The following is a 24,847-nucleotide window of genomic DNA, read 5'->3' on the forward strand; positions in this document are numbered from 1 at the left end:
CCTTAGTGCTCCCTCTCCTCTTTTTGACAATGATCTGGAAGCTTTTAAATTCAGTAACATTAGCATTAGGTTACATGGCTTTGAAGATGTCATATGGGACTTACACTGCTTAGTGATCACTTTATTAATACTGATCTGCTATTATTAATAAGGCAATTTTTTATTTTCCGATTTAACTACACTTAGATTCAAGATAGTAACATTGTGCTTATGTAAAAGTAGAATTCAGTGATCTCAATAAAAAGTCTGTGTTAAAGATTACAGCCAAAATATGAATCTGTTTGTAGAGGTGTATATTTACACAGACCGCACATGCACAAAGAATAAATACCAGATTCTTCATACAACATTAATCACAAGTAGAGTTTGCTTAGAGGAAATTGAAATTAAAAAAAAACAACACAATTTAATGCACAATTATTATTTTTTAAAAATAGAATCCACTTATACCCTTCCTAAAAATCTGTTTTAGACTATCTCTAAATCTTCTGCAACACATCTGAGATGAGAAAGAGAGAGAGAGAGGATAGGAATTGACTTCTCTTGCATCAGCAGAAGACCAGCATTGGATTCCACTTAAAAGTTGCCCTAAAGAGAGGATATAGGAGAAAAAAGCTTTTGCCTCAGGATACATTACATATGCTACTGCTATAGAACAATACAATTTTCATGTTCTCTTTGCTAGTTGGGAGGAAGAAAGGTAATTATGCATCAGAATTCCATTTCATCCCCTTTATTGTGAACCAGAGAATGCAGAATTGGGTCTTTAGAAATACAGGGGGTGTATCAAAAACAGAAAAGCAGGAAAAATAATGTGTTCCTCTTCTCCACTTACTCCTTATTGCAACAATATACATCTTGTTCACCTACAAAAGGGTTCATGGATCATGCTAGTCATGATTTAACTATGTTTTCTCAAAAAAGTCTTAATTTGTTTTGTTCACTTATCATGCTAAACCCTAAAATGTATACAAACAACAACGGATGAATTCCCAAATGTTCAAATCCAAAACTAAACAAACCATACTATGACTTAGCATTATGTATAAACTGAGGCAATGAACGTTAACGCATTTATCTCAGGATGAATTTGACTATATAAATTTAAGTTTTTTAAAGTAATGTATCAACTTTGTCTCTCTTATGTATACAGTAATAATCTAATGACAACTTGAATCAATTAACAATTGCATTGTTTTGTTAATTTGAACGTTCTCACATATTCTTTCCCAAGATAAGAGCAAATGTACTTTTCCTCACTATAATGCTGTAACATGTAAAATACCACATGTAACCATAGGAAATAATCAAAATCTTGTAACAAATGTTTATATCCTATGTAAGTCATGTACTTGTGCAATAAACTATGCAATATATGATAGCTGGAAAGCTTACACACTTGCACAAATTCAATTGTTATGAGTGTTAAAGAATTTTTGATTTTACACATTGACATAGTGTGTGTGTATACACACACACACACACCAACACAGACTGAATCAAAAAAGCCTTTGTGTATATGGCTTTTCAAGCTCCATTGTCATAGAAAACAGTACAGTATGACCATTCTGAAGCTTCTTTTAAAATGGATGTCATGGATTCTTTTAGCACTTGCAAAAGATGTAGCTTTTTCATTTTTGTTTTTAAATATATTGCAGCAATATATACCCAGGTTTCAATACCTACATCAAAACACAGAAATACTAATTTCCTTACAGTCACAATGCAGTCCTTTTAACTTCAATTTTTTACTCACAGCAGAAAAAAAACCTTTTATCCTGTATTTTTTCCAATACACAATGAACTATTTTGCTTAATTGGACCAAAATAATTTTTTGCATCTCTCCAAAACTTCAACTATGGAGTCCTACTTGTTTCTATAGAACAGAAGACAAATATTATTAAGCCAGCTACAATGCAAATGTATATGAACATACTGTTTATAACTAAGAGATGCAAACATTAAGACTTACAAAGACACAGATATAAAGTTCAAGAGAAACAACAGATGTAATAAAGAATTTTTAAATTCCATCTATTTAAGTGCATGTTTAACTTTCCATCTGAAATAATACTTTCTAAAGAATATGTCTGCAATATTCCTGGTATTTTTAGATTTCTCCCTCCAAAAAAGAACAAGTTTTTAACCACTTGTCTCTATAACAAAATTAAGCAGCGCATTGGTCTTATGCTGCTTTTGAACATGTATATATTGAACATGTACTGCATATATTGTATAGATATATGCATTCTATGACACTTCACAATAGGAGGTGAGGAAAATGATATGTGAATGACAGAAATATTTAAATGCAATGGGTCATCCTGAAGAAAGGCAGCTGTGGTAAAATTCAAGATCCCTTAAGCAATACTTCAGTTAAAACAATTTATTCTACCCTTTGTTTCCTAATTTAAGGTTGGCAGCATAAACTCTTGAATTCTAAAATGGAGTACCAAGCTGAAGTCAAATTTGACACGATAAATCTATCCCTGTATTTGGCAAAATAATTTCTCAAGGCAATATTTGCAATTGACTCATTAAGCTAAGAACAGTATATACTTGATTTTATACTTAAGTAATACTGGGAACAAAGTTACAACTTCTAAATATTCCAGAATTTATGAATAGAAACATATTTATTTATTTGTGACAGTAACTATTAATTATTAATGAAAACATACATTCAAAGCATTTACTGGCAGAAACTGGAGTCTGCAAAGAATTGTTGCTTTCTTCATTACACAGTGAAGCAGTAAAACATAGGCATTCTCCAGGAGTGCCAGAAAGAGTATCAGTAACTATACTAAAGTATGGCAATAAGCTTAGCAGCCAATCCCCCCTTAAGCAGTGAGAAAACACAACCACTGGCTTCTGTCTTAGCAGTCTACCAAGCACATATGGCATTAGACTCTGTACAGTTTTAGCAGCCAAACCCGTATAATGCTGATCCATTAAAAAAAAACCCTCTCATTTTGTTGTTACTTAGGTATCAAATTGAGTATATACTGTCTTTAAACACATTCTGGCCTTGGTAAAATGAACAAATTGTTTCTATCATTATGAGAATGCAGTGTGAGAGGTTGACTCCTCTCCCTACTCTTCAGACCCTGAAAGATAGGTTTTGCTGCAATTTTTAAAAAAATTTCTCACTGTTTTGGCAAATGAAACAGAAAAACATCATCATAAAAATAGTCCTCTGTGATAACAGGCTGGGCTAGACTGTATGGAACTCAATAGTCATGTTTGTAGAAAAAAGTTTTGTGTATTGGTGAGTAAACTGTCTTGCACTGTTAAAAAGCAAAATGATCTGTACATGGAGCAAGAGCAGCAAATGAAATTTCCAAGCTACATCTTAGTACCTGAGTGTCAGCATACATTTTCATACTGTTAATAAATCAATTATCTCTCTTATATTATTCACTGTGAATATGTTGTGTGGCCACTGGGACTAACAGCATTTCAGATTTGAAGGCAAAAAGAAGCTTCAGTTCATGCAGGGGTACAAAGATAGCATTTGCCTTCAATTCCTTACCCCGAAGTCTGCTATAGGGAGTTGCAAATAGGTGCTATGTTTGTGCGTTCAAATCTAAAGTTCTGCATACTGCCCTTATTCCTCAAATTAAATATTTATATTTTTCCCTTTGAATATTACAATAAGAATGCATGCTTTGTTTCTTGGGAGAAAAGAATTGTTTAGTTCAGCTATAACAGTAATATGGAAAGTAGAGTCTTCAAAATTATATTTCATAAAAATCTTTACAACCAAATCCCATATAAGTTACCATATCTATTTGAACCTAACTTGATACAGTTGAATAGAGTGTCAGTCTAAAGTTAGAAGATTAGCAAACCTGTTTACAAGCCATGTTTTAAAAGTAAGGGACCCAAGTCTCCAAAAATGTATAGAAATTTGTCTAATAACAAAAAATGTTAATGTGGCTTTTAAATTTTTCTGTAGATCTATGCTTGCTATACAGATAGCCTAGCAGAAAGTGTCTGCAATGAAGGATCTGTCTCTTTTTTCCCTGCCATTTTGTCATTCAGATCAAATGTGTCAATTCTTTCTTTTGTTGATACAAGCACATCTTGAGAGAGGGACACAGCATTGCATAAGATATCCTGGTCTTCTGATGAAACAGCTGCATGGGTCTTACAACTTTCTGTTCCATTGCTGCAATTTGTCTTTTCGTCAGAATCATCTAGTTCCTCAACTGTTTTTAAATATTGTTGGAGAAGAGTACTGTTCTGATCACTGTTCAAGATCTCTTTACAATATTCCTTGTTGTCAACTGAGATCTCCTCAGCATCAGAAGGGCATCCTGAAAGAGAATCTTCACAGGGTTTGACTGTTTCCAGAGAATTCCCTAGAAAGCCTTCATTTGTTTCTGTCAAATGTTTTTCAGAGTTCTGCAACTCATCATGGATATTTTGGTCAGACACACAGGAATGGAAGCCTGAATCAGGAAATTCTGGTAAACATTTCTGATGACAGGTTTCAGCAGATGAACCTAACCAAGTTGAACTATCAATAGGAGAAGTTTCTTGATTTAGTCTAGATGACTGTACTAATAATTCATGTGGACCCAAAATACTAGATGCAGCAGTATTATTTTGCCAGATATTACTTAGATGTTGGTTTACTGAAAGCTGCCATTCCTGGATAGATTTAACCTGTATACACCACAAAAGAAAAAGGTTATAATATGTAATTGCATATGTAATTGCATAATTACGTCCTTTCAAATATGACAGTTAATGGGTCAACTGTAAAGCACAGTAAGATTTCAGGAGAATGTTTTAGTTTTTATTGATAGAAAGTGAGCTATTTAGGAAAATTATTTTTACCTGATCCCAAAGGAATTTGACAGCTTCCTCTTGCACAAGTCTTTGAAGCTTCTCTTCATTTTTTTCTTTTCTTAACCTGCAAATGATTTACATATATACATCCAGCTTTAAAAGTGTTACCGCTTTGATCATTACTTTTGCTGCAATACAACTATTTACTGCAGTAAAAGATTCTGGCTAAGAATGAAGTTTTAGAGAGGGAATATATTTAAGATTACATCAGTTTATTGATTAAATTGGTCAACTTCATCAGTTCTAATAACAATACAGCAAAATTACTGTTTGCTAGAGACAGTGAAAATAAGTTTTTTCCTTTTGATTATGTTAACAAGGAAATTATTTTTTCAAAGGATATTACATTTTATGAAGTTGGTGAGTTTTTCCTCTATTTGGAGCTCAAAGAGGAGCTCACCAACTGAAGGGAATGAAACAACTATGCCATCCCAACTATACTTGTGACATTGTTTGCAGATAAAATTTATTGATCTCAAATTATAGCACATTGTATTTCCTTCTTATTATTTCAGGTTACTTGACTTCCTACTTACTTTTGAACTTCTTCAGTTAAACAGATTATATGTTCCTGCATTCTGCTGAGTCGAATTTCATAGCATACTTCCCTGACTCTAGGATGGAAGGTTCTTGTGTAAAATCCTCTCCAACAGGCCTGAAGCTTGGTGGCAGCTCTGTTCATTTCTATAAACTTATCTTTCTTTTGGGCTACAATAACTGATGCATCAGTAGACAGTTCTATGGAATTGGCAACAGAAACACTTTTGATAACATTCTCTTCAGGTGAGTGAGATTGCTTGAGGTTACTGAACTTTACATTGTCTTCAGTGGATGCTTGGTAATTGCTAATATCACCAGGTTGAATATCAGTGGCTACTGAAGCAGCAGCAATGGGGAAAATATCTTCCTCTAGATCTTCATTTTGAGTTGCTACCAACTCTGCTGACTTGAGGGCATACTTCCCGAAAACCACAGAAGCATTTTTCTCCTTTTCTTTATTTTGTATATTAAGCTCTTTTGTAAATTCCAAATCAGCATCCCCCACATCTTCTACATCCTCTACATCAATGCCAATTCCATGAAGTTTCAGTTCTGTTGCAGTAGGAGACATTGGAGACAGCCCTGAAGCAACAGGCATAAAAGTAGATTCTGAGGATAGGAGACTGCTGTTCAACTTGTCCTCATCGGTTTGTATATCATCCAGATAAAAATCCTGAGGAGTATTTCTTTCAGCTTGTATCGAGGTTGGAGAAACATTTTTAACTGTATAAGAATGGTCATCATTGGATTTTGTCACAACCCAGGTATTTTTTTTAATAATACGTTCTAGAAAAGAGAATAAGATATAATACATAGACTTGCAATATTCATGTATATATGTATTTATTTTTGCCAAACTTTTACCATCTACACCTGTCTCTTGACTAATAAGGGATCTTTATTGCTGAGATTCCCCTTTGGTTCATAGCAATGTATGTGGTTATTACTTTCAATGGAGTTCAGTTTATTGACTGAATTGCAGTGTAGCAAACAATATGCATCTGGCTAAAGAGCAACAACAAGAGAGGGAAAGAGTTCAGAACGGATTGTCCTCTCCTGTCAATGTAGCAATACAGTGTGCTATATAGAGCCTGCTTCCAACATTCCATCTTGCTCTACCATGACCAATGGACAGAATACAAGGTGGAGTTAGGCAAGCAGGAATTATTAAATGGCTGAAGTCATTATAAGTAGGTTGTAGTTTATCTTCAGGTGTTTGTTTATACTTTCATCAGTCAGTCAGTCAGTCAGCTTTTACTGCGGACTCAGACCAGTACAAGAAATATGTTCATAAGTGGTCTATAACCACCTATAACAGTGTAGCTTAAGAAACCAGTAGATAAAAATTTACTACCAAAGTTGAAATACATCTATAAAGCAGACTAAGACTCATAAGTAAAGTCAAAGAAAGGTAATCTAAGTGTAGGCTGTAAATATGATATATAACATTACATAAAATATGACAATATCTAAAATTACACAAAATACACCTATATAGCAGGAGCTTGAACTGTCAAGGTCTGGCAGATTTTACTTGCTGCAGTACAAAACTTAGTTGTGTGCTCTGTAATAAATGAAAGTTCATCTGTAAGTAGCATCTGGGTATAAGCTGAGTCTGAGCAGTTAGGATATCTGCTAATCAAAGGGAGAATAAATCTAGATTGAATGTCTCTATAAAAGAGCAATCAAGAAGTACATGCTCCATGGTTTCTACCTCTCTAGAAGCACAGGGACAAAGCCTTTCATACAATGCTACTTTTTAATATATTTACTAAAACTACAGAGGGTAGAGCATGACATTGGGTGAGGAAAAAAGCTTTCCTATGGCCAGGTGTTTCTCACTGTAAGAGATAACAAGCTGGAGTAACTATGTATCTATTATTTGCTTTCTTCCATATAGATGAATGATTGTGTCTGAGGCCTTCTGAAACCTCGCAAGAAGACCGCACCCACCGTTCTCCAAATTGCACATGCTGTTCTCAAAATGCTTCAGAAGGCTTGACGCCTTCTGAAGCATCATGAGAATGGTGTGCACAATTTGGAGAAGAGTGAATGTGGCCTTCTTGCAAGGTTTCAGAAGTCCTCAGAAGCCTTCTGAAGCATTGTGACAATGGCGCATGCTATTTGGAGAATGGTACAAGTGGCCTTGGGAAGAAGGCATGGTGTGGTCAGCAGCTGCCTTGCATAGGGCCATGCTGGGCATGCCTCAGCAGCAGCAGCAGGAGGAAGAAGGCAAAGGTCAGCTGGGTGCGGTAGGGCTTGCAGAGCGCAGGGCAACAGGAAAGGCTGGGGCTTTGCATTGGGGTGGCTGGCCGTGGGATGGGGCTTGAGGCGTCACTTGGCAGTGGTACTGGGGCTGAAGTAGAGGCCCAGGGGCAGTGGTGGCCAGCTGAGATTGCTAAAGGCCGCAGGCCTCTACTTCAGCCCCAGCGCCGCTGCTGAGGACTACCACTATGGAGAGCAACCAAGAGGGCAGAGATGGGGAAGAGATAGGCGGGTGGGGGAAGCTGAAGCACCCCTGTCGTTGTAAGTGCAGGCAGGCTGCCAAGTGCCCAAATTTTGATCTGATCATGTGGGGCTGCAATGGTTGAAACTTCAGGGACTGGGCATAAGTACCATTTTCAGTGCTGCCATAACTTTGGTTGCTGAATGAATAGCTGTTAAGTGAGGACTACCTGCAATAAATTCACTACTGTTACTGTTTAATTCTAGGTTAGTGAATAGGAAAAACAGTTATTGGGCTGAGAGGCCACAGTATCCAGGTTTTCATCAATCCCTTCTTTTCCAATAAGATACATAATCACTTTCAAGGATTTGAGAAATCAAGGTTTCCTCTATAAGAAGGAAGTTTAACCAAAACTTTAGGCAAGAGACTCTCAGTCAAGCCTCAAACACGACAAATCCAACTTCTAAGCACAGAAGTTCATTGATGACACACTGAAGAACTAAAAAATCAGAGCTTATGATCTACATGAACTATTGCCAAAATCTTAAATCTGTACAGCTTCAGATCTGTAAATGATAAAGTAGAAAATTCAGAAGCTTGGCTTTAAATAGATTTAAAACAACAAGGACATAATTATTGCCAGTGCTGCTGATGACATGGAGGTTTGTGTTGGCTGTTTCATAGAACCAAACAAGGCATCCTTTGTTTCTTCAAAGAAAGGAAGAATGAAATATAACTCCTACATATTTGAAATCTTTAGCTTGTTCTATAGTGATGCTTTCTTTGTCCAACTATGGCTACAATTCACATGCCTTTATTAAAACCACTTTTGTTTTGGAATAGTTAAAGATCAGATTGTTTTAACTATAACATTGAACAATATCTTCAAAATTTTACCTAGTAATCTTAGCCTATTCCATATTATAAAGAAGTAAATATGCTTTGTAATATCTGTTAGTGTGAATAGCCATTTCTTTTGGTGGTTCCAGCACTGTCTATACATGTAGGGGGTTATTGACATTGGAAAAGCATTTGAAGTAGCAATGCAAGCCTTGCTAGACACATGGCTGTTTTTAAAACTTCAAAAAGAGATGCTTCATTCATGCTAAAATGTTTTATTTATTTATTATATTTGTCAAATTTGTCACCACCCATCTCCTCCGAGTGGAGGAACTCTGGGCGGTTTACAATATAAAACAATAAATACACAATAAAATTTCGATATAAAACACATTATAAAACAATTTCACAGAGCTACCAAATATAATAAAATCCAGATGGCTATGGTCTCATTCAGTCATTGTATAGGAGGGGCACTTCAAGGCACTAGCCAGCCCCAAGTATGACTATTCTCCCCCCTGCCCCAAGCCCGGTGGCAGAGCCAGGTCTTCAACTTCCTCTGGAAGGCCAGGAGCGATGGGGCTAACCTCACCTCCAGGGGCAAGATGTTCCAGAGGGCGGGTGCTACTGCAGATCTCCTGGTCCCCGCCAGATGGAATTCTCTTATTGACGGGGTCCGTAACATGTCCTCTCTGCACAATCGAGTGGGACGGGCTGATGAAACGGGGAAGAGGCGGTCCCTTAGGTAACCTGGTCCCATGCATGTAGGGCTTTATAGGTGATAACCAACACCTTGAATTGGACCTGGAAGCAGACTGGTATCCAATGCAGCTCGCGTAGCACAGGTGTTATATGCGCCCTTTTAGGGGCACCAAAAATAGCCCACACAGCTGCATTCTGAACCAGCTGAAGCTTCTGGATACCCTTCAAGGGTAGCCCCATGTAGAGCGCATTGCAGTAGTCTATACGGGAGATAACAAGGGCATGAGTGACTGTCCAAAGGGCCTCCCGATCCGGGAAAGGGAGTAACTGGTGCACAACACGAAGCTGTGCAAAGGCCCTTCTGGCCACGGCTGCCACCTGCTCTTCGAGCAGGAGCCGTGAGTCCACAAGGACCCCCAAGTTACCCACCGGGTCTGTCTGGGGCAGTGCAACCCCATCCAGAACCAAAGATGACAAAGTCCCGGATACTGAAGAGCTCTTAACCCACAGCCACTCCATCTTATCAGGGTTCAGCTGAAGCCTGCTGTTCCCCATCCAGGCCCCTACAGTCCCCAAGCACCTGGAAAGGGCAGCTACAGCATCACTTACCTCACCTGAGATGGAGATATACAATTGAGTATCGTCAGCATATTGATGATACCTCATCCCATGGTAACAGATGATCTCACCCAGCGGTTTCATGTAGATGTTGAATAGGAGAGGAGAGAGAACCGAACCCTGAGGCACCCCACAAAGGAGGGGTTGAAGGTCAGATCTCTCACTTCCTATCACCACTGATTGGGACTGGCCCTGGAGGAAGGAGGTGAACCAGCGTAGAACCACGCCACCCACCCCCAATTCCCTTAGCTGACCCAAAAGGATACCATGGCCGATGGTATTGAAAGCCACTGAGAGGTCAAGAAGAGCAAGGATGGATGCACTACCCCCATCCCGTTCCCACCAGAGATCATCCATAAGTGCGACCAATGCCGTTTCTGTCCCATATCCGGGCCTGAAACCTGACTAAAAGGGGTCTAGATAATCCGTTTCCTCCAGAACCCTCTGGAGCTGTAAGGGGAGGTGGGAGACTGGACGAAAATTATCCAGTATGGTAGGGCCCAGCAATGGTTTCTTGAGGAGAGGGTGTACCAGCGCCTCCTGAAAGGCAGTTGGAAACACCCCCTCCCTCAAGGATGTATTGACCATCGCCTGGACATAGCCACATGTCACCTCCTGGGCAGCTTTCACCAGCCAGGAGGGACATGAGTCTAGATGACAAGTGGTGGCATTTACTGTCTGGAGGATCCTGTCCACTTCCTCAGGTCCAACAGTTTTGTGAAACTCTTTTGATCACTTTGAGTAGCTTTGTTATTACACATTAATTTGCTGTATGGACTTACAGTCTTCATAATCAATTTCAATTTAATACTAGACTCCATTTGCAATTTTTTTTTCCTTATTCCTAGTCATAATGTATGGCTACAGCTTCTTCCTCTCATTCCTCATCTTTAATTCAAGTCCACAGATATATTAGCCTAGTTTGTCCAACACAGTATGCCAAAGTTGAACCATGGTTTGTTAAATATATCACAATAGAGTTTGAATAATGCAGTAATCCAGTACTAAAGCACACTACGATTTATGAATCTATATATGTGTACCCAATTACTGATTACAAGCCTATGGAACAAATGGGCCATCACTAGAAGAGTGCAAAAACACAGCAGATATGAATTCTTACCACTTTCAACCATTTTTTGTTGTCCATGGGCAGGACTGTTTGGCTCATTAGTAACAGGTAGCCCTTTATTCAGAGTTGAGGATACAGGTGACTCACTGGCATGGCTCTGATACATCAATTGTCTCTGATGCAACCTAAATATAAGTATTAGGATAATTTTATTTCATTACCTTAAGAATACCAGAGCAGAGTAAGAAAACTACTGTTTTTTAATATCAGAAATGTTAGCAAGAGTTAGTAAAAGAATCTGTAAATCAACTTCTCTGACCTTAAAAAGCTAATTCTTATGAATCAGGCCTGCTTTAGTTTGAATTTAAAGATGCCAATATTAAACAAGTTAAAATGATTTTATTAAAATAACTCACAAAAGATAAAATTCCTACCTTTGCTTATGTAGTATTTTTTCCAGTTTGGCATCCTCTGCTGTTTGGAGTCCAAACATAGTAGTTAGAGGACAAACACTGGCCAGATATTGTACTAACTGAATGTGCTGGCCTGGTCGGAATGATCTTCCCTTTCCTTGACTGTAAAGCCATTCTGCTTTCAAGCTACAGGGGAACAAGTAATTATCAGAAATATTAGTTGTATTAAATATTTTGTAAGGTCCTTTCCATTTGAAATATACACTACAAAGCACAAAGAACAGCAATTGAAATCCAGAAAAAATAGATGTAACTCAGAAGCAACAGCAGAAAATAATCAACTGTTAGAATACTATGATAAACTGGGAGAAAGACATAATTCTCATGAACTCCTAACCTCCAAAATAAACTATTTCCGGGTATCCAGATTCTACTTTTATCTTCAGGGGTATGTAAATTAAAATCAGAACTTGAAATACAGTAACTTACCTTGGAATTTTTTAGACTTAAACACACATAAATTAAAATCAATAAATATATTCATATAAAAATAACTAGGACTATTTCATAAAGAACAAACACTGTATCTACTCAATATTATCCATACATGCTCCCATACTATTCCCTTTCAGGGTAAGCTGTGTTATGGAAGTGCAGGAAAAAAGTAAGTAGAAAGTAAAAAATAAAAGGATGATGATAAAAGGAAATATATCTAAATGTTCATTAATTATACTGTTCTATACATTACTTTTCCATCCTTTTTAATTTTCCAAATAAGCCTTACTGCAACTATGTCTGTATACTGATTTATGTACTGCCTTTTGTTCTTTAAAACTTCTTGCCTCTTTCTTTTTGAAGAGCTCATCAATTTTACCCACAAACATAGAACCAGTTTTTTCAGTCTTCCCCTCCATTCCTTGCAACAGATTAAAATTTGGGAAGTACAATGGATAATATGTAATCACTGTTACTTCTTGTATCTTTTCAATTAGAATTTGGGCAAACACTTTCCTAACTCCCTACATTTTTTGTATATATTCTTGCCACCAGTGTATAAAGGAACAATAATGGCATTCTTCCAGTCATCAGGCACAAGTGTAGTCTTCTCACATATGTTAAACAATATGTCCAGCCACTCCATACACAACTCATATCCATATTATAACACTCTTCCAATTATTCCTTCTACTCCTTATCCCTTTTCAATATTTTCATAGCATTTATGACTTCCTTGTCATCTTTTTTTCTTTGACACTAACAGAGCCTTTATGTCATGTTCACTGTTTCAATGTGCACTGTACATTGTAACGTTTCACATGCCATGGCGCTGACGCGCGTTTCTGTTTGAGAGGGAGCTGCTGTGAAATCTTGTACCAAGCTCTGTATCTATGTTCATTTCAATGGAACGTGTTTGGGTTATGTGCTCTGTTCAAGGACTTTTCCCGCAGACCATCAGAAGCCGTTAGGAGCTGGGATTGTGAACTTGGGAAGATTCTACGGGGGGAGGGATCTCATTTGCACAGAGGGTTTTTAGTTTGCATTTGGCGCGCTTTTATCATTCTCAGCTTTCTTTGTGATCCTGCTATTTATTTGTGATCCTATACTACTCTTTAATAAATCAGATATCTTTGCATTCCTGCTCATGAGTCTGAGAGTGTTTTAGAATAGGCATTCATTACACTTTATTTCAATTCACTCTTAAACATATCACTAGCATTTTCATACAGAATTTCTAAAACCCTCCTTCCAGCATTCCTTACATTCAGTTTCAACCCAAATCATCCTCAACCCTTTTATTTTGATTTCCATTGTTCATCTTCTTCCAAAACAATTGCTTATTTCTATTAATAGAACTCTACATTTTCTTCACCTCTTCTATATTAAATGGTCTGTAATCTCTTTTGACTACATTCTTTGTAATTATTATTTTTTCTTTCTATACACCAACTTTCCTTGTTTTAACAGTCTTATATAAATTTTTCTCATTCACCTTCTCATTGCACTATATATCTTCTATTAGCATAACTTGCCAGATTTCTGTGGCCTTCTGTTATTTATTTATTTATTTATTTATTTATATCCCTTTATTATTACTATTTTTTATAAAAAACTCAAGGCAGCGAACATACCTAACATACCTGTTCTCATTCTTTGGTATCTGTCCTGAAAATTCTAAATTAAGGGTTGATGCACAGATTAACAGCAACACTCAGTTTAATCATACATTACCATGTGATCTCAATATTCTTACCTTTCTTTCTGAGAAACCACATAGCCATCAATTACTTTAAGACTGAGACACCAACTGACAATAAATGGTCGATAATCAAAACCTGGAATGGAAGGTGTTGCCATCACACAAGGATTGTTCATAATTGACAATTGCTCTAATTTAGGAAAGGAAGTCAGGAAAGAAATCTAAAAAAAGAGGAAACAATCATTTCGGCAATTAATTGGATTAAAATTTACAGGCTGAACAGCATTCTACATGTATATTACAATTTAGTTATGTTAGTTGATCGAGGGAAGAATAATTTTATTTGTTAACTGTATTCAAAGACTATTGTTTTATTTTAAGTGTTTCTCAGAATTTATTAGATATATAAAATACTAGAATATTTTCAGATAATAGCTTTATTGCAATATGGAAGGCATTTCAATTATTTTTATTCTTTGTTACTGCTATAGTTGGACATGAAGTTAAGAATATAAAAATGAAGTCATCCACAGCAGGTATGAGCACAGATCTTCTTTACCTCCAGAAAACAAACCCTGTGAAGTACTTTGTGGTGAAAGAAAGAGGCTGGTCCAAAATCACACAGTGAGTTTTCATGGCTGAGGACAGACTGAACCAGAGCATTCCCAATGTCTAACATTTCAATCATCACACTGAACTAGGCTGCTTTTTGACAGATTATGAAAAACTTTTTTAACCTACTGAATTGGAATTATGAGCAATCCCAGTCATCTTCTTGTCCCAAAGTATAATTACTAACAGTTTCTAAGAGGAAAATATTTACAATTTCATAATCGTATTCGCTTCACAAATATGCTTACTCCCTGCTCCATTCATAACGGTGTTGAAAACCAAAATCAAATTCACAGTGCCTGCCAACTGACACTTCTACTTCATAATCTGTTCAAGCCAATCATTATTATAAAAAGGTACAAAATACCAGGAACATTTGTTCCCCTCCCCCCTCAGGCAAGGCCAATTTTGTTTATGTTTTAATTTCTGTGTTTATTAAATGTAAAGCATTTTATAAGTAATCAAAATATTACTTTTGTTCATAGAAATTTGTATTTAAATTTCAAGACAATACTGCAAAGAACTTACTTTAAGAATCTGTCCCAAAGAAGGTCCTTCCCCCTTTTACAGTATTTTTAATAACATCTAATTATTATTAGTTATTTAATTTTAGAATCTACATATCTTCTGTGCCAGAAACTTATCAATAAAAATAAAAACATAGATGAAAATATTACAGAATGTAACTATAGCACTTTAGGTTGTACTTGATTTCTCTTTCTCAAAGAGTTATTCAGTTTTCCTCAAAGATGTTATTCTTACCTCATTCAAATCTCTAATTTCATTTTCTGCCAATGAAAGAATAGTCAGGCCTTGAGGTAAACAAGAAGGTGCTGTACGCAATGAAGTTATGATATTTCCATGCAGCAGCAGAGTCTTGAGGGACAATAAAATGGAGAAGGCAAATATGCAGACCTTCACTTTAACAGTATGAATTGCTCTGAACTACACAAGGATTATTATTGCTGTTATTATGAAAATACAGCATATATATATGTATTTATGTTAAAAATAAATGACATTTCAAGGGAATTTTAAAAAAAGATATTGTTCATAAGTATATTTTCTCTTTAGTTTCAGTGAAATGTAATGACTAAATGATATTAGTCACACTTTACTTCCATTGGACTAGTTACTCGTGATTAACAAATCTCATTCATTTTAGTGGGACTATAACAAATTACTATGGATCTAAATCCATGCTTTAAAAGCATTTGCAGAGGATTTTTGAGACAGCTTTACACCACAATCTTATTCATGGCTACCTGAATAAAATGCTACTGTGAACTCATTCCTTAATTAGGAATATTTTCACCATAAGAGAATATAATCTAAGCAATATTTACCTTTAGAGATGAAAGTCTGGAGATATCTCCTATTTGGGATATATTGTTATCTGACAAATCAAGATGTTGAAGAGATGTGCAGCAACCGATCTGGTCTATGGTCTAGAGGAAGACAAAATATTTTTTCAGCAACATTATGAAGCTTAATTTTTGTGATTGCTTACAGTTCTTGATACCAAAATGTAATGTTCTCTTACATTAGCACAGAATTAATATACGGAATGATATGGCATGGGGGGGGGGGTATGCCTTGAGTCTGTGTTGACCCCTGGCATCTGTCTGGACAAGTCCCTGCAGTTTTTTTGGCAAGATTTCAGAAGTGGTTTGCTGATTCATTCTTCCTAGGGGTGAAAGAGTGTGACTGGCCCAAGGTCACCCAGCTTCCAGTTTGTAGCCTAGTGCCTTAACCACTAAACCAAACTGGTTCTTGATATGGCATGACATGCTATAAATTCATCTTCACTCATAAAAAAAATGGAACATGGATGCTTTATTCTGGTTGAATTTACTTTATGGTAAAGGTGGATAGAAGGTAGATTTCTGGATGGTATAGTTTCCAACTCCCAAGTGTTTAATATAATACGCCATGTAAATTAGTTTCCAAAATGAAAAAAGTTGAGGAAAATTCAGGACTGTATTTTGTGTGGAAAGCCTGTGAGCCTATAAGTAATAGTGAAGATACATAAAATCATAGAATGGAAGGGATGGAAGGCATATTGAAGATCATCTACTCCAAACCCATACCCAAAGCAGGAACCTACTATGTTATGTGCTTGGTTAAAGCTATATACACAAGAACATTCTTCACTAATTCTTTTCGGTACACATTTCCCCTAAGCCTCTATTTTGCATCTGATTCAGTTTGATTCTAATAAGCCTGATTCTAGTTTGCATCTGATTCTGAAATACAGGGGCATTATCATAAAGCTCAGGGTCAATATAGCCTCCAGAAATCCTTGCTGCAGCCCCAGGGGAGCTCCAAAACTTGCTATCAAATAGCAATTTTTAATTTAATAGAAATGGGACATTATAAAATACTTGACTGGAGTATAATCATATTTCCCATTTAGTGTAAAGAAAATTTAAGTAAAATAAAATGTACTTCATATTGGCCCCACCCACTACTTTTTGGAGTCTGCCAACCTGCACACCTCTCAAAGGTTAAATGTAGCTTGCTGCCCAGAAAAAGCTGTCCAGCCCTCTTCTAGCAGCTTGAGATTGTAATAAAATAAAAGAGATTCCAGGAGCCCGAAGACTGCATTAAATAATTATACATTTTAAAAGCAAGTCTATAGTAGAAGTGCTAAAAAGTGAAAAATGTGGGTACAGAGCACAGAAGTTCAGACAGAACTGGAATACCATGAAGAATTCCTCTGAAAACAAACAAAAATAACCTCGTATTTTTAAAACTTGTAATAGATTTCTGTGTGCAACAATAAAAATGTAAACTAATTTACCTATAATATTTTACTTAAAATATTTAAATCTCATTTCTAATTTTAAAAAACTGGAGTTGACTAACAAAAAATTACAGTGATATTAAAACCAATAATAGCCAACAGAACAGCAGATAAAGGTATAAAAACAGTTAAGAGGGTATTCCATAAAACAGGTGATAAAAGTCTGCACTGACAAGACTTTCCATCACAGCAAAAGACCAACAAAGGAGGGAGTTTATTTCCAGGGAAGGGAATTCTAAAGTCTGGCACTGACTATAGAAAAGCTTTTTCTGTCTTTTTCATCAAAACAGTTGCACCCAATAGTATTATTTCATGAAGGAATAGCACCTGTTACTAGAACAGGTTGTTCTTCACCTCCTACACATTGCCCAGATCTTATCTGGATAGTTGATGAGCTCTCTGGAACAAATCTAAAACACCTCCAAGGTTGATTGGGGAGATTAGAGGGGAACAAAAACACAGGGAAGACCTATCATGAGAGTGGACATTTGCTTAAATAATATTAAATGTAGTCCCAGACCACAAGTTTTGGGCCCTGAAATGAACTGGGGGAATTAATTCAATCTTTTCAGCAGTAGAATAACACATCTGTGATTCCTGGTTTCAAACTACACTTTAATATCACTTTGAGAACAAGCTGAACTTTCTGAACACTTTTTATCCCCCTTGAATACGCTTTGTGAAGAAGCTGAGATATAAATTTAATTATTACGTAATAATTTTGAGAAAGCAGACAGATTTCATTGAAGTAATATAGCTTAGTATCATGCGTGAGCACTGCTACTGTGTACTCATGTCACAAATATCTAAAGCCTCAATCATAAGCTGAAAGTGTTTTAAATCTCTTATTTTTTAACCATTAAAAACTTCTATTACTGATTAATGATTGACTATGTACCATCAAGTCATTGCTGACTCCAAGCAACCACATAGATTTTCTCCATGATGATCTATTCCTAACCTTGTCTTTCAGGTCTTCCAATGGTGCACTCATGACCACTCTAAGTCCTCTTTCCTTCCACCTTCCCAGCATTAGAGCCTTTTCCAGAGAGCTAGGCCTTCACATAACGGACCAAAGTAGGATAATTTTAGCCTGGTCATTCATGCCTTGAGTGAGAACTCTGGGTTGATTTGTTTGAGGATCCATTTGTTTGTTTTCTTGGCTGTCCATGATATTCTCAGGAGTCTTTTCCAACCCCGAAGTTCAAAAGCATCAATACTCTTCCTATACTGCTTCTTCGAAGCCCAACTTTAACTTCTACAGTCTGTCACAGGAAATACTGGCTTGCACAATTCTGATCTTTATAGGTATAAAGACCTCATGGCATTTGAGTATCTTTTCCAAGGCCTTCATAGCTGCTCTACCAAGTGTTAGTCTGTGACATACTTTTTGACTGCTGGTTCCTTTACTGTTGATGGTTGAGCCTAAAAGGCAGAAGCTAGCCACCACTTCAGTATCTTCATTGCCAATTCTAAGGCTGGTTGTTCTACCTGTTGTCATTAGTTTGGTCTTATGTTTAATTTTAGTTCCATTTTTTCACATTGCTCCTTAACTTTTATTACTAGAACTTGCATATCCATTATATTTTCAGCTGTTGGGGTAATGTCATCAGCATAACAGACTATAGATGTTTCTTCTTCCAATTTTAAAATCACACTCTATTCTACTCTACTCATGTAATATTGCATTTCCAAACATTTTGCCTTAATCAAGTTCCTAGGTATGACTACAAACTCAATAGAATACTATTGGATTAATATTTTAAGTATTTAAAGTATTTACTTATAATTTCAATTTATAAGGCCATCCACTTCTACACAACTCCAAAAAAAGTTAGATGCAAGAATTATTTTGTTCATCATATGTTGCTTATTTGCTTGTTTAAAGAAAATTTACCTTTAAGTTATTTCCTGCCAGATTCAGCCACTCCAGGTACATTAGTTCTTTCAATCCTTCTACATATCCAATACTGTTGTAAGGCAAGTTTAACACTCGAAGATGAGTCAGCTTTGCTACACCCATCATCCGCACTAGCCGATTGTTGGCTACTGACAACTATAATGAAAAAGACAATATCTTCAGCTTTGTTTACTGTTATTTAAATTATTGAGTGGGAGGGAATAAATGAGAATGTACATGCTGCAAAGCAAAGTACCAACCTCTAAGACAGTAGATGGAGGCCATGGCTGGATCAGTTGCAACCCAATCTGGAGGAGGATCTTACTATGGTGGATGAGTTGCTACCCAAACTGGAGCAGAAGGATCCTGCTAAAGTGACTCATGCCCTCATCACCACCTGCTTAGACTACTGCCAACATGCTTTACATGGGTTTGACTTTGAAGATCACTTGAAAGCAACAGTTGTTAAGGGAGCAGCGGCCTGTGTGCTGGCTGGTATTTGCCAGTGGGAGCACATTCCATCAGTGCTGCGGGCCACACCTGAAGACAGGCTTCTGAGTGCAATTTAAAATGCCAATACTAACCTATAAAGTCCTATATGATTTGCTGCCTACTTATTTGCAGGACTGCATTCTTGTATTGGAAGTCAATGTAGTTCAAACCTCCCTTCAGATCAGACTTTTTGTACCGCACCTACAAAATTGCTTTCAAAATTCATTTTCACTGAATACATTTTATTCTGTCAGAAGCTTTTAATTACTTTAAAACCAATAAATATAAGCAACATTAACTAACACAAAAATGGTTAGCTGTTCTAATTTGAGTACATGCGTGTGAATATAAAGCTGGAGAATCAAAACATTATATTGGACTCATATTCACTGAAGGTTACTACTGAACTTAACCTTTCCTGAAAACATATAGAATGAAAGATTAATTTTTCCAAGTTTTCCCCAAAATTTGAATAATCTAAGTAGCAATGCATATTTGCTCATATATATGAAAAAACCTTACCTGCATCAAGTTCTTATAGTTCTCCAGATGTTCCAATTTAATTAATTGATTTTTATCCAAAATCAAAGTATGTATGTCTGCATTACAGGATAAAGTTGATCCTAATTTTTGTAAACCCTGGCCTGACCAATTAATTGTGGAACCTATTGAATAAGAGAAAAAAAAATCAAATGTTAAAAAAGAATGAACACAGCAAATTCAAAGGAAGATATACAATCTCAATTACATTTTTAAAAATTTAGGATAAAATTAAGGAAAAGCTTATCACCAGTGTCTATCAATAGTTCTGTACCAAAATTGTTGTCAATTCTTACCCCTTTTCTTCTTCTGAAAAAAAAAAAAGGGGGTGTATCTGATTATCCCCAAAGAGTCATCAGCATTTACAGCTGGTTTAACATTTTATCAGTTAAAAGAAAATTGTTTGCGAATTCTTACAGTAAATTATCTTATGCCATGAAAAATGAAAAACAGGATCACATCTATCTTTTTTCCCCAATCAATGGAGTTCATTCTTTCAGATTATCCTATTTAAATGGTATGGGTCTGGATGGCACGTCTTATTCCTCTGGCTTCTTTTCTTAACTCTGCTTAGGCAGAGAAGAGAGTGTATTGGTGGAGGTTCTCTATTGGATACCATTTGAAAACTTAATGCATTCCGAAGCAAGAATGGAAGCTAGTGATTTTGTTCACACAAGAACTGCAAAATAAATCTAAAATAACAGTATTATAACAGCAAGCTTTTACTAAGATAACATCTAATTTTACATATGCTCAATAAGGAATAAAACCCAAATAAATGCATGAAACATTTCTGAGCAAACACACATATATATGCATTATACCATGATATATAGTGCTAGTAATATTAGTAATAATTAGTTTATAGTGCTAGTAACACTAGTAATAATTAGTCTCAAAAAAAAAGGGCATTACCAATACAGGCTTTTTGAAGACAACCTTTATATTATGGTTGAAAGTGTAGAAAAGAATATGAATGAATATGACTCTCTCTCTCTCTCTCTCTCTCTATATATATATATATATATATATGAAAGAATAGGAAAGAAAGAAAAAAGAATATGGAAAATAAAGGAAAGAAAATACAAAGAAGTAACTTCCCCCTTCTTCACAACAAGTATAAACAATTTTAACAACTTACCACTTTCTCTTAAAATACAACAGATGAAAAACCTCATCCTTAAAACCTCATCATTCAGTCCTGGTCAGCAAAAGTACATTAAGGGTTACCAGAAATAACATCTATTTTAACCTCGATCAAATAAACCAATTTTATATTTCTCCCCTTTAATCTTGGTCTTTAATCCCTTCAAATAAAGTCCTAGAACTTGATTTTTCTTTTTTTCTTTGTCCTTTCTTACCAAGTCTTTCAAAACTTTAGCAGGTCTCCTTTGTAAATCTAATCATAAGAAAATTATCCAGTTCACTCTCCTGGTTTGTTATTTGTATGTCCTTTTTAATTATTAAAAATATCAGCTAATTTCATTTGTATATCCAGCATTTCATCGTTTTCAGGAAGTTCCCCATGGAGCATTCCTCCAGTATTTCATCTTTTTCCAGATCAGTCTTGTAGCCAGTCATTTTTAAATCCATGTTCAAATCTATTTCCATCTTATCTGGTAGAACTTATTCCTTTCTATGACATTATACACATACAGTCTAAAATTAACTTCTGAGTCCATTGATCACAAATATCCTTCAGTAGATCCAATATTAAAGTTTTGTTCCATTCTGTATTAACAGGTTGAATAGGTGTTCTTCTCCTTTAATTGTAATCTTTACTTCCTTCTGGCTCCCTCTAATGTCCAATTTTGAAAATCCCATTCTACCATATTGGTTTTTCCCCCTGGAATTCAAAACACAAGCCATTTCCTATGGGTAGGATTCTTTCAATTAATTTCAAAATCCCATTTCAAATCCATCTAGACCCTTAATCCATTTGTAACTTTCAAAAACCGAACACTCTAATTACCCTTTTGTCGTTTATTCCCCAAAACTGCTAAATCCTTAAACTCGTACTTAAAAATTTCTTTTGTTGAGAACTGAAGGAAATTCACTCAGTGAATGCCCTCAAACTTGTCATTCCGAAGGTTCTTAATATTTGGAAAAATACCAAAAAAATAATTACAAAGGTGATTAAAAAATGAGGCTCGCCAGAGCTTTATGTCCATATAAGCTACATTATGACTGTGGGTGTAGTTGGAATCCCTCAGCTTCCAGCTGCTCTGTTCACCAGCCAACCACAAAAACTGGTTCCTGTGGTCTACTCGCAAGTAGCAGCTGTCCAGAGTACATGTGGGTGATCCCAAGATCTCTCCTTTCTTCAGAGAGATTTCACTGGCCAGGATCCATCCTTTGGCTGCCGATTTTGGCCATAATGCTGTCCCCACTCCTTCAGGGACATTTAGTTCACCATATCCTCACTGGAAGTTCCCCATAGAGCATTCCTCCAGAAATCTGGTGAACCATCCAGGTACTTTTTGACAAATGCTCTTCTTTGTGAGCAGTGGTGGTCACCTTGCAACTTCTCCCACAAATCGTTTTTTCCCCAGGGTTTTTCTGATAGTGGAGTCACACACAGTGACTTGAACATGTGTGGTCTGCAGATCCATAGAAGTTATTCTGCAGTTCTTTCTTATTAATTTATGCTGTCCTCTTGGAGTGATTTTGATCAGACACAATCATAAATCTTTTCAAATCTGTGGTTCTGTGTGTAGATAGGTAGAGCCTCAGAGCTTCAGAAATGGTTCTTGTAACTTGATAAGCTTCAGTGACTTGTTTACAGAGGTCTTCAGAACTTTTCTGAATAAGCCATGTTTAGGATCTGTGTAGTGATATCTTCTGTGATGAAGGGAACCAAATATATGTGATTTATATAGAACAAGAATGGCCCAGATAAGCCCTGAATGTTACATTAAGTACTCATCAATACCTTTAATTAATTGTATGGCAGCAGGGGGAGTGCTTTTACACCGACACATTGTATATTGGATGACTATTCATGAAAAGTTTTCTTCATTGGAATTATTTGCATTTTTATGTAATCTCCCACCTATCTTGATCTACTTTCCTCATTTAGCTGCTCCTACTATGGAATTCTACTTATAATTGCTCTTAATTAACATCTCTTCTTTTGAGGTACAAGATCAACATCTGATACTATTCATTGTTAGTTTCCTTAACACCAAGAACTCCATCATCGCTTGGCTACTTCTTCCCCAGTGTTTCTGCTACTTCCACTTTCGTGGCTAACAGTAATGTCAAATCATGGATACCTGTAGTTATTTCTGGGCCTTCCTTCTTCCTCTAAAATAGAAAATTGTCAGCAAGATTGGTCAGGAATTTTTGAGAAGCATTGTGTTTGACAGTTTGTTTCTCAACAGATGTTGGGATGATTGAAGAGTCCCATTATTACCACTACATGTCCCTTTGAAATATCTGTAACTGGCTTTTGGAAAGCATCACCTACTTTTTGATCACCTACTCCTTGATTAGCCTGGACATAGAGGAACATATATAAGCAATACTGTTACTAGTATCTGCTATTTTAACCCAGATACTGAATAGAATATGCCATAGCATGTTTCATTCATGTTCAACTCCAAACGTGTAATATGTTAAAATATGTACATACTAAAATATACCATATTACCATTATTATTTACAATGGAATATTCCCTTGTTCAATTTTGCCATCCTGTGAAAAATAAATTATTATATATTACAAGAGTTTGAGCATTAGCAAACTTCTTGTAACACAACCTCTCTCCCACTGCAACAAAGGCAGACAAATAGAACAATACTGTAATGTCTTTCAGGACAAAAACTAGTTACTAAAAACGATAGTAGTGTGGCTCAGAGTGGTAGGCGGCAGTATTGCAACCGAAACTCTCCCCACGACCCGAGTTCGATCCCAGAGGAAGCTGGATTCTCTGTCGGGTAGCCGGCCCAGGTCGACTCAGCCTTCCATCCTTCCGAGGTCGGTAAAATGAGCACCAGCCTGCTGGGAAGGTGACGACTGGGGAAGGCAATGGCAAACCACCCTGCTACAGTCTGCCAAGAAAACGTCGCGAAAGCGTCATCCCCCCCAAAGGGTCAAACATGACTCGGGGCTTTCACAGAGGACCTTTCAGTACATCATCTAACATAGTTACATAGATAACTGCACTCTCATTACACATCCACTTGATGTGCACATATAGAAAGAAGGCACAAAGAAATGTCTGGAGTTGCTTCAGTGTATATGTATATACACATAAATATGCGCCAAGCAAGAATAAAGGAACTGCTTCAAACTACACAAAGAAACAACAGTTCGCAGGGCCTTTCGGGATTTGTAGTGCAGTGATAAAACTAACTTATACTATTAACCGAGATCCAGGATCATACAAACTACAGTCTCCATATGACTCTGCGCGACACTCCCCCTCCTCATAACGGTCAAAGAAAAGTCTCTTAGCGTTCTCAATTCGCCTATATTTGCCGCTAGCCGCGTTCGGCAGATTTCTTCCCTACCTTGACTAGCGCCCGTGGATGGCTTGACCGCCTCAGTCTTCCTTGCGGAAACCTCCGCAACCGATGCTGCCGCCATACTTCCCGCTTGCTTCCAATGCTAGGCAACCGTGATGAAGCTAGATACTGATTGGATGATAAGAAACGCTTGGAAAAAAATGTCAGAGATTTTATATAACAGCACAAAGTTTTCAAACCCCCTTGGTGTCACAGATAATGAGTTTTATCCATTTTAGGAATTAAACTACCAGCTAAGGAAAGCGCAGCACTTCCCATCACACAACAGTTAGCGGGTATTC

General features: G+C 36.6%; 1 protein-coding gene across 1 annotated transcript; it reads right to left on the reverse strand.

The window, feature by feature from the left end:
* Positions 1-843: 843 nt before the first annotated feature.
* CEP97 (centrosomal protein 97) lies at positions 844-24,836 on the reverse strand. The gene is made up of 11 exons (XM_063305594.1): positions 24,552-24,836; positions 20,019-20,161; positions 19,002-19,160; positions 15,645-15,746; positions 15,061-15,174; positions 13,741-13,907; positions 11,511-11,675; positions 11,128-11,261; positions 5,395-6,184; positions 4,847-4,922; positions 844-4,672 (listed from the first exon to the last, which is right to left on the reverse strand). Exons 1-11 carry the CDS (start codon positions 24,625-24,627, stop codon positions 3,971-3,973), a joined length of 2,628 nt encoding a protein of 875 aa, XP_063161664.1. The 5' UTR covers positions 24,628-24,836; the 3' UTR covers positions 844-3,970.
* Between the last annotated feature and the right edge of the window lie 11 nt (positions 24,837-24,847).

The sequence above is a fragment of the Candoia aspera genome, chromosome 5 (assembly GCF_035149785.1).
Source record: "Candoia aspera isolate rCanAsp1 chromosome 5, rCanAsp1.hap2, whole genome shotgun sequence".
NCBI classification, from domain to species: Eukaryota; Metazoa; Chordata; class Lepidosauria; order Squamata; family Boidae; genus Candoia; species Candoia aspera.